The sequence below is a fragment of the Nilaparvata lugens genome, chromosome 6 (genome assembly GCF_014356525.2).
Source record: "Nilaparvata lugens isolate BPH chromosome 6, ASM1435652v1, whole genome shotgun sequence".
NCBI lineage: Eukaryota > Metazoa > Arthropoda > Insecta > Hemiptera > Delphacidae > Nilaparvata > Nilaparvata lugens.
Window position 1 is genome coordinate 59,012,860 of NC_052509.1, and position 11,884 is coordinate 59,024,743.

The 11,884-nt window shown below is 32.1% G+C and overlaps 1 protein-coding gene across 1 annotated transcript; it reads left to right on the plus strand.

The window, feature by feature from the left end:
• The first annotated feature begins 1,258 nt into the window (after window positions 1-1,258).
• On the plus strand, window positions 1,259-11,510 carry LOC111052549 (inverted formin-2-like). Its single transcript, XM_039431496.1, has 8 exons — window positions 1,259-1,884; window positions 4,984-5,915; window positions 6,490-6,794; window positions 7,294-7,548; window positions 8,142-8,320; window positions 8,703-8,806; window positions 9,284-9,459; window positions 11,484-11,510. Exons 2-8 carry the CDS (start codon window positions 5,015-5,017, stop codon window positions 11,508-11,510), a joined length of 1,947 nt encoding a protein of 648 aa, XP_039287430.1. The 5' UTR covers window positions 1,259-1,884; window positions 4,984-5,014.
• Window positions 11,511-11,884: the final 374 nt, after the last annotated feature.

Consider the following 11,884-nt stretch of genomic DNA (forward strand, 5'->3'; position numbering starts at 1 on the left):
TTTCTTGAAATAAAGCCGGCTTTAGCAAAACTCCAAACTTGTTGTCTCAATAAAAGTTATCAAGATTGTTTGATAATGAAGGATAATATTCAAGAGTTTTTGTGTTTATTCAGTTTCATTTATATCCTTTTCAATTGCAAAATGATAAAGCCAGTTTTTGTCATATTTTCAAAAGTGCGAATTTCAAAAACTCAACTGCAGCCTCCGTTGATGAAGTTGAAATTGGTGGTGTAGAAATGTGTTGGTTATAACCTTGTTGTAGACAATGCATCGAACTAAACCCAATATTAGCTATATGGATTTTGCATGTTTATCCTTTCCATCATCTAATTTCTGATTTAATTAAAAAATGGACGATGAGCTTTATAATGTTAATATAGACTCGGAATATTATTCCAAGTGGAAATATGATAGGTAGCCCACGGCCTCACATTATCCCACTCGATTTTGATATTGATTAGTCTTGCATTGTATTATTTTGAGTTTAGATCCAAGTTAAATATAATAAAACTTTTATAATAAACGAACGATCATCTTAGTTGATATAAAAACTTTTTTATTATGAAATATTTCACTTGAAACTTCAGCTCACGGTTCACGGTGAACTTTTCAGCAATATATATTGCCTACTAACTAATATTGTAAGCTCCTAAAAAATGAACAAGCAATATTAACTAATTATTCTCTTTTTATAAAGAATTAATTCCTTGAATGAATTAAGAATGAAATAAATGAATTTCTAGAAGATCAATCTTTTTTCCATTCAAATAATACATGCAAGTGTTTGGCCACCACAGCCTACAGCATACTCAAATTCAAGATTTTAGACAAAACCTTACTTTAATTCATCATAATATTTCAAGTTTTCACCCTGTAGTATCAAAGTATCAAATAATGAATCATTTTTAGTAGACAAACAAATTATTTGATCGAAAGCATATCTGTAGAATAGGAAAACTTTAGCCTACGGTAAACGGTCCAGGTCCAGGAACATCTATACTGTACCACAAAAATAAGATAAAAAATAGAATTGTATTTATTTAAACAAATGGATGTTGATATAGTGTTCAATTTTATCGTTATGTTTTAATTAATAATTGATTGTAGCTTACTTTTCAATTCGTGAAACCCGAATAGGCCTACAAGGTAGCCTAGGCGGCCACGTGGCCTAATTCAGCCTAAGGGTTTTTCACTCTTTCAAACCTTGAATTTAAATTTGAAATGATAAAAAATCTATAAAAAGCGACCAATACATTATCCATTCAATAAAAACATGTATCATTGAAAAGGAAACCATGGAAAGGACATGGAACTAATTCCAAACAGTTCTGTCTGCAAATCAACTGTTATTCAACATCCAAAAATATTTTAAAGCTTTTTTTATTGAATTCCTTTAATTTTATTCCAAAGTAGGGAAGTACCTACAATAAAATCACTTTTTATGATTAAGATTCTGGTAAATACTTGAAAAAACATTGAATTTGCCTAAAATCATAGTAATTTCTCATCTTCCACCATTTTGTTTTCCAACTTTCGCCAGAGCCTATAAATACCGGGGTATTTCCAAGCGGAGCTCAGTTGGTTCCCGACTTTCCGAGACTGAACAAGTGCTGTTGATCCTAAACCGGTGATTGAATTGCTAAATTCTTCTAAAGCATTAAATTAGATTCTCCAGTATATGTATTAGTATAGTTTGGTAGTATCATTCATATTGAATAATTAATAAACCAAGTGTATTGGTAACAATATAGATTGATATCTATTTCGATTGGTTCATATTTAATAAGAATTTGGTGAATATTATTTGTGCTGTGATTGTCCGATTTATCGACTCTGGTTTGTTTCTTGTGCGTTTTCTGGATAAACGGATAGCCTATATTACTGGTAAGTGAATTATTCCAATTCGATTTCCTTAGGCTATTTGTTCAAAATTCAATATTCATTTGTTTATTTCTTTTACATTAAATTTAATAATTTATGGTTAGGTTTTTGAACCGGGCTTTTCTGCTTAGGTTTTTGTTAGATTTGACTTTTTGGATAAGAGTTTTGTTTGATAAAGAAAGCTGTAAGTTTCAGTTGAGATTTTGATAAACCTATTTATTTCACTTTGAAATTATAGTTCTAGTTGATTTATCATTCTTCAATTTGAATAGTTTCATTTTTGATTGACATAATGTTTAATGGCATAGTAGCCCACCGGTAACGGTTAAAGGTACCAGTCAACGTTAAAGGATAGTTTATTTTCAACTATTGACATTAAAATTTCAATTTCTTGTTTGAAAACATTATATTTGTTGTGTTTTTAGCTGTTTTAGAAGTTGATAGGATGCATTTATGCATTTATATTATATTAGTCTAAAAATCTATGATTTCATTAGATTTCTAGAAATTTTCTCATGACATTGAAGGTCACGGAGCTTAAACGCCGTAGGTTCAATGACCTTGAATGTAACGTTTGATGTTGTTTCAAGTTGGTATTAATGATTCATATTATAGTTCAGTTTATCCAGTTAATTACAGTAGGCCTACTCTATTGATATTTCTGATTAAGGTGTTTATTGTTATAAAAATATTTATGCTAAGATATAGCCTAATATCTTGCTGCAAGTGATTATTGTTGTCTGTTTATGAGTTCTGTATTTGAAGATATATTGAATTGTTTGTTCTCTATTTTAAGTTACATCTATTTCTTTATTAATCCTTTTAAAATATAATTACTTTCTTCTTCAATTCATAGATGTAAGTTGTAGGTTGTCTGTTTTTTGTTTTTCACTTTTTGTGTAGTTGATATTGTGGTAATTATTCATATTAAATGGAAAAGACAAAAAGACAGAAATTGTCAAAAAACCACAGATTTATTTACTTAGAAAGACCGGCAACGGTTATTACACCATTTTCAATCTCTGATAAACTAAAACTAAATACAAGAGCTGCAGAATTTATACCAGTAGGCATGAACGCCTGCCATTGGCTCAGCTAGACAGTCACCTCCCACTCAACAGTGTCACAAAATGGCGGCTTGAGCAACAGACTCGCCATGATAACAAAATTTACTTTCAGTACAAAATAATAACACAAATATGTAAATGGAAATCTATTGACTAATGAATGTTACAATGTTATGATGAAACTAAATTCTTATGTTTCCATCATAATTGTATTTAGTTGAAATGAATTTGGTCATTTAAACTGTACTGAGAATTTTCCATAATTACTCTAGTGATCTCTAAAGCCTCTAGAATATTCTAGAATGCTTTTTGTTTGCGATCTTCGAACCGATTAGGGTATCAAATTATATTAAATGTAGTTCAGTTTCAATTTAAAAATTGGAAAAATTAGATTTTGTTAGCTAGTTTTAGTTTTCAAAAAGTTTACGTAGTGCAGTTCCGTTATTTTTTGAAGAGAGAATGTTGACTGAAACGGAACGCAAACTTGGACCTTAGCATACTGTAGGCGTAACTATTCGGTTGCCGGCAGTTATCGTTCAGTTTACGTAGAGAAGCAAAGTCAAGGACTTTTTAGCGGTGATCGGCCTAGGATTCGAATATCTGAAATGATTACTGCCATAGTAGTTGGGCTATCCTGTTGTTCATTTTCCTATGCTACATTATTTATATAGTTTGTAATAATTCCTATATATTTAAAACTGCATTGTGGGATACATATGCTGTAATTTTCTTTATAATGGAATAAACAAGGGTTGGATTGAAAAATGGCTGAACTTTTTCCAAATACGGCAATTATAATTTTTTTGTGTAGTTGAGAAGTTGATATTGTGGTAATTATTCATATTGAATGAAAAAGACTAAGAAATTGTCAAAAACCACAGATACTCAGGCTAGCTTCACACGCGTTCGGTTCGGTTCGTTACCAAAAACGAATGAGGCTTTCATACATGTCAGGTTTTAATTCATATGGTTCTAATTAGGTATTTTCTTTTCAAACACAGCTGTTTGGATTTTCACAGTTCATGCTGGTATATTTGAATATAACAGCTGGTGTTAAATTGTAAGATGTTATTTCTTGAACAACTAAATTTTAAAGTTAATTAAAAATTGTGAATTATTTGAATAGTTTCTTCTTGATTATGTTTATTTTGGATGTTCAGGGAGATTATTTTTTTAAATTGAAAATTTTTTCCTTGTTTTGACACATAGTATATAGACTTCATCCCTTCTCTCCATTGATGAAATCATGTAATATTCGTGGAAAAAAATAGAAATTCTCCCTGAGTTTTAATTTATATCTTTCATATTTTTTTAGCAAACTATTCATTGAGAGAAAAATGTTCCTGTGAACTAACAGAAATGAATTGACCATATGATTTTGACTTGGAAAATTTTGAAACAGATAATCACGATATCAGGTTAAAATAAAAACAAAAAAGGCAAGCGTGTGTGAAAGACTTTGTTTTTTCCTGTTTCCCTAGCAACAAATTCGAATATGATGAAACCTATTTGTGTCGATGGGGCGTTCGGTGCTATGCGGTTGCTATTCGGTACCGAATTCAAACCGAATCATCGTTTCACACTTTGCCGAAAACGAAACGAACCGAATGAGTGTGTAACTAGCCTTAGAAAGACCGATCTTTCTGAGTATCAATAAATCTGTGGTTTTTGAAAATTTCGTAGTCTTTTTCATGCAATTATAATTGATTGTTTGTATAAGGTAGTTTATCAGCTTATAGATTCACTACTTCTGCACTTAAAAAACATATTGCGTTGAGTTTTTCTCTATGAATAATATAGCCTAGTTCATAAAGTTATGCAGTTCCTATTCATAGTTGAAAAAGTAGTTTACTATAATATATAGGCTCACTAAATTAGTAGTTTGCAAGTGATTGATAATGATGTAGCAACAGGAACTAGTTTCTCAATTCCTCAATAAATACATTTTGCGAATTTAGGTTGTTTTTTGAATATTTCATTGATGCCTTATAATTTGTTTTGAATGTGTGAATTAACAAAGAATTTTTATTTTCAGTTAACTTGTTGCTATAACATCGAACGTAAAGATGGCTCCCAGACCTCAGGGATTACAACTTGACGGAAGTGTCACTGGCCTACAAGTCACTCCAGGTTTCACCGACAACTCTACTCAAACCGAAGCAGTAGAAACTACAACAACTGGCATACAAACTATTTCGAACGTAGTTGATTCCTCGACCCAGACGATTGGATGTTGCAAGTGCAACTGTGCAAATACCATACGAACTGTTGATGCCGCAATTCAGACACTTGGTTGTGCAAGTTTAAAAAGAACTAAATCCAGCTTTAAGAAGAGCGAATCTAGCAGTAGTTTGAAGGAGATGTTCTCGAAGATAAGAGTTGACCTCAAGTCGGCCTTAGAGGTGAACAATGATGTTGACCTCAATGTTGAGGTTGACGCTAAGGAAGTCGTTAAGAGGGTGGATGTTGTTGGTGATCTGAAAAAACCTGAGGTGTCACCAGTCATTCCACCCCCACATCCACTTCCCACCACTCCAGCAGTGGTGAGGAGATCTTTGCTGCCAAATTTTGTTTTTGAGGACGCCGAAGTCAAGCCAGCAGCTGATGTCAAGGTCACAGCTATTCCACCACCACCCCCTTTGCCAACGGCAGCTATTCCTCCGCCACCACCACTGACAGTTCTCAAGGTTGGAGCTATTCCACCACCACCCCCTTTGCCAATGGGAGCTATTCCCCCGCCACCACCACTGCCTGTTCCCAAGGTCGGAGCTATTCCCCCACCACCCCCTCTGCCAATGGGAGCTATTCCCCCGCCACCACCTCCTCCAATGATGGGCGCCTCCACTTTCCCCAGCATGAAGTCAGGCGTTGGAAATGCAGTGTTGAGGAAAAGCAAGACATTGCCACAACAGAGCACCATCAAGATGAAGACCCTCAACTGGACCAAGGTTCCCAAGCAGAAGATTGGTGAGTTGTAATTCATTTTCCTATTCTCTTTCATTTCTTCAGCTGGTTAATTGTATTAAATTTGATTTCTCAGTCTTTCAATTGATGCTGCATTGTTATAAAAAATCAATGCAAGATCAATCGAATATTCTTTCATATTGAAGTATTTGTTTCTGTTCTATTAGTACAGGTAGGAGAATTTATTAGGTAGCCCATTCTTCCAATAACTACCAGCAAGTTAATTTATTTAATGTAAAGGGGCTGATCAAGAGATTTATAAATAAATGAAGAAATGTAGGCTCATCAGTTCAATCGATTTATAAAAATTGATCGAACTATACATGGGGAAGAATATATTAGTTTACAATGTAAATATTATGCTTCACTTGTTTGATTCATTCAAACAGTAGTTAGTCTATTGGAAGAGTTCAGAGTTGTTGATTCATTGAAAGAATGACAATAATTTGTATGCAATAACTTCAATACCAATAATATGTAGTCTTCCAAATGATAGTAATCAAACTCAGTTATTCATTTTTTCCAACCTTTTATATGATTTCAATTCATGAAAATAATAGACTGTTCTCTATCATAGCAAAATCCTTGTGGTCAGACTCAGAGGTACAACTGCCAATCCTGAAGGTGGACTTTACCAAGATGGAGGAGATGTTCTGCCAGAAACAGCCGACAAAATCAGCTGATGCCTCCAAGAATCAGCTGGCAGAGAAGAAGGTGCAGAAAGTGAACCTGTTGGACAGCCAGCGCAGTTTCCTGGTCAACATTTTTCTCAAGCAATTCAAGGAAGATGTTGGGTTTGTCCTGGACTCGATTAAAAATGGCACTGGTCTACCTGTGGAGAACCTGAAATCGTTGATGAAACTCATGCCCGAAAAGAAAGAGGTGAGGATTCTATTGAAATTTCATTTCAAAACTTTGTTGATTTATTCAAAAGTTCAGAATGTGTAGTTATACATTTCATGTAGTACATACGGTACCCTATTTGTTAAGACACTTACTTCTCAGGGATAATTACAGTTTCAGGGATAATTATTTTACTAAATTTCTATTATTAAAAATTGATTTTCCATTGATTAATGATTAAAAATGAATTTATTGATACAATATAATACAAGGAATATTTTTACAAATAAAAATAATTATCAAAATACAATAGTTTTTGGCATGACTGGAAAAAGAAGCATTGAGCTTCAGTCACGAGTTCTAAAAATAAGAAGAACATTTTTTAATCTAATAACAGCATTACAAATGAAACAATTCTATTGATGGATGATAGTCTAAGGATGTTGAATTTACAGAATAATGAATAATTAATTTTTCCAAAATTGGTGATTCAGCCAACTCAGTTCTCAATTTTAAAATGTAATTCTTATTCTCTCAGATTGCTGAAATACGCGGTTATGCCAGCAGCAAAAACCTTGGGGAAGCTGAGAGCTTTTACCTGCATCTGTCTGACATCGCTGACTACGAACTGAGGGTGCAGGCAATGCTCTATAAAGAAGAGTTTCATGAACGATACACTGACGCATCTGAACATTTGGAGAAAGTGATTGAAACCTGCGAATTCCTCATCAATGATTGCAGTCTCAAGCAGTTCTTGTTGCTCATCCTGCAACTTGGGAATAAACTGAATGCTGTGAGTAGATATTATTTCTCAATAATCCAGGTGGATGATTCTCACTTTTGTGTAGAGTGATTTTCACTCTACAACAGTGTATTACTTCAAGTAGAGAAGATAACCTTAGAGGAAATTCTTATTCTTACATTGGTATGTATGAATGATTCATATTACATTGGTATGTATAATATCATAGCCACCTCTAATACAAGGCCCTGTCCTACGATATTACAATGTCGCAGTGAAGGCCTAGAATCCAATACATGATTTGTGAAAAAGATTTTTAGAAATACCAGCTGATCTTTTTCACCAATCATGTATTAGATTCTAGGCCTACACGTTGCAATATCGTATGCCAGGGCCTTGTATTAGAGGTGTCTATGATAATATGGTACTTATTATACATTTATTAAAATTCAAGATGAATTAACTGTCCATTTTATTCGAGATTATTCACATAATAATAACCTTATTTCGAAACGGTTTTGAGATGGTATTGCAATAATATGAAATATAGGCGTTCACAGATGTTTATTTTACTTATCAACTTGGAACAAGTGTTCAATAATAATACAGTGCATTATTATAATTCATTTCACTTTTTTCTTCAGGGAACTTATGCTGGTAACGCAGATGCGATCAAGATCAGCTCTCTGGCAATGCTGGCTGACACAAGAGCCAATAAGCCAAAGATCTCATTTCTGCACTATGTGGTTGATGTGGCTGCATCCAATGATGCCAGTATGCTAGCATTCAGAAGCAAGGTTGCCGATTTCCAGAGAATGTCAAAGTGAGTTTTGTTTTAGAGGCCTATTCTCTTTTTAATGTTATTTTCAAAAGTATTTTTTTTCAAATTCAACATGTTACCAATATGATGTGAGTAGATGTGGACTTGAGTGACAGTTAAGGTATTATTATTTTCTAATCCTAAGATTTTTTCAAGTATTTGCCAAATCTCTGAATGAATCCCGGAGTCCAAATAAAATTATAAGTTGATATTATGATAAATGTGCTATTTGGAAAATTATAAGTGATATCTTGATGATTTTTTATATTTTGTGTAAAGATGACTGATGGAAATTTTAATATTCATATTTTTTGTATTGTAATAAAAGTTGAAAAGACTAATACAATAGAAAGCAATACTAATCATCATATTATTCCATTTGCAGGACACCGTTTGCAGCCCTCGAAGAGGAGATCAATTCATTGGTGGAGGGTGCTAATGATATCAGAAAAAAAATCAAATCTAGCATAGTGTCTTCACAATTTGGTGGTAAGTTCCACACCCCTACAAATATACCATTCATCCATTGATTGTATTGAAAGTTCTGCACTCACAATGTGAACATACAATTTCAAATTGACTGTAGGAGAAGCCTAAACAATTTTTAATTTTATGATATGAGAAGCATATACAAAGTACAATATCAAATTCATGGTATGAGAAGCCTAAACTGTTTTGTGTTTATAATCACTATAAATTATCCCAATTGAAAAGTAGAAATAGCTAGCATTGTCGAATAACAAGAGTGGTACGCTGTATGATAAATGAGTGATAATAAAATTACAAACCGATTAAATTATTTGTATTGTACCTATAATTTAACAATTAACAGTAGTAACCTTCGGATTCCTAAAAACAGTAGAAATGAGAACTGAAAGATATTTCATATAAGTCTAAACTTTGAAATTTCAGAATAATACTTGGACCTATTGAACATGTTACTTATTCTATTGTTTACTTTTCCAGATTTCTTCCACAATGCAAAACAACAGGTGGATTGTCTTGTGAAGAAGATGAAGAAAATTCGAGAGGTGAAATCTCGACTGGCAGTTCACTTGTGTGAGGAGCCTGCTGCTTTCCAGCTGAATGACTGCTATCAGCTATTTGCTGACTTCTTCATCAAAGTCAACAAAGCTTTTCAAGTGAGTACATACAATAATAATGATCATTGTCCATTGTAGATACTCCGAAGAATGATAGATGATTTTGTTTAACAAATTCAGATCCTTTTGATTCATAGTCTGCTTCTTATAGCAAAACCAAAATAATTTAATGTCGTTTCAGCTATTACTCAGTATTGATCAGTTTCTTATAGTTTACAGATGGAAATTACTGAAATAATGCATTTATTCAAATTATTATGAATTAATAATAAATATTGAATGGAAATCCAAATTGAATGCTTTACAGCAAGATGCAATAGACTTGCTTAGTATTTTTCTTTGTAGGTGGCTGTTGAGGCATATTGGCTTTTAAAATTATTTCATATTATAATTAGATTTTAGTATTGTGTCTGCTGATCTAGGATAATGTCGAAGGATTAATTATTAGTATTGATCTCATCTCAAGTCTGAAAAAGAATCAAAGTACCGTAACTCATTTAAGTCTGGAAAAGTTTAAGAGTAACTCATGAGTCTGAGAATATTTTAAAGTAACTTGAAAGTCTGATTGTAAAGTTTGATTTAAAAATGCATGCAGTCTATGAAATTATCATTGTTTAGTATAGGAGTCACTTTGATATTGATGAAGTTCTATAGTCAATTTATATAATATAAGAGTATTTTATATGATTAAAGTTATAACTACCTTTATTAGAAATTTAGATGTGTCAAACTAGTTAATATTAATATTGAAAATATAGTAACTTGACCTGTAATATCACAATAGCTTTATAATTAATAATATAATATTTTATGGTGTAGGCTTAATTTTTAAAAAATATTTTATGTAACACGAAAGGAGATTCTTAATTACTTATTTAGGATAATATTTAATTTTGAAACAGATTGAAAATGAGACTTATTAAATTATTATTCTGTGATAATGGATCCCAGGGAATATATTTTTCATTAACTTTGAATCTAATTATATTTCTAAATGATGCTTGCAATAAATAGTGATAATTATTCCAGAATATAAATTATGGAGTCATTGAAAATAGAAAATAATAATATGTGATTTTAGGTCCGAATGAATGTGATAGATGACACCATAATATAGCCTATTATGTTAGGGAGTAGGTAGTAATTAATAAATAAAAGATTTTAATTATAGTTCCTAACAATTTTGTAACAGAAGGCTTCAAAACATACGATTACTAAAATAAAAAAATGATAGATCTTCTAGCATCATTCATTTGAATAGGTACTGATAAACTCTATCAATCCATAAATTTGAATTATTTTTCAAAGTGATAATAACGTTGATGATAGTTATGAATAAAGGAAGGCTGAAATGCGCAATAAAAAGTAATCAATGTGTATCAAATCTTAATAAAAATATGTAATAAGTGAATACCGGTGCTCACAATAGTTTTGTAGATCTCACTCATAAGTAATAATAAATGTATTAATCGTTTTAATTTAAAAATAAAAATGTTATGAGTAAATACCAGTGTATCCTATGCGTAGTTTCTGTCAATATTTGATATCAACTGCACTCAATGTTCAATGAATTTGTGATAATAAATAATAGACTATTTTCATATCAAGCTTTGTTTTATTTGTGTGATTCCTAATTGAAAGAGTTATTAGTTATATTATTAGATATTCACTTATTTCTTAGTTGGAATTTTCAAACATAGGCCTACTTGTAGTATGTACATAGAATATCATAATGAGAACTCTAGGTTGTTGTCAAAATATCACTTATTTATTTAAAAAAATCACAAACATGTTTCAACACCAATGGTGTTATCTTCAGTGTGAGAAATATAAAACTTTGAAATTGTAGGTTAAGATACACAGGTTGTAAAAAAGTTGGAGAATAATTAATCAAAAGAAACAGCGAAATGGTTAGAGTGAAATATTAAAAGACAACAAACTAGAGTTTTCATTATGGATAATAAGTATCACAATATCTCACCATCAACAGTATCTAGAATATCATAATGAAACAACGGAAATAAGTTCAATTTGTTACATTATTAATTTCTGTTGAATTCCAGCAATTCGACCGTAGAATAATTCACTAGAGATTGAAAATGGTGCAACAATATTGAACTCCATGACTGTTCATTAGAAACGTAAACCGTTGGAAAGCTGGTTTACTCTGTGGTCGCGCTGATTAAATATCGTATCGATTAGATTGATTGAGATTCTAGCGCCTGCTACTCCCTCTGGAAAAGTGACCTCTTTGAGATTTGATCTTTCTAAAATAAGGTTTTATGATTGGAAAAATCATTTGCTGATGGTTCGGAACCCACCTAAGGCTGTAGGTCCACTCAAACATCAACCGTGTCTCATAACCCATGCACAAGCCTGGGTGGCAGCTCCAGAGCTATGTGGCAATCACCCTCAACAAAAAACCCCATAGCCTATTGACATTTACTTTAAACTGTCAGTATTG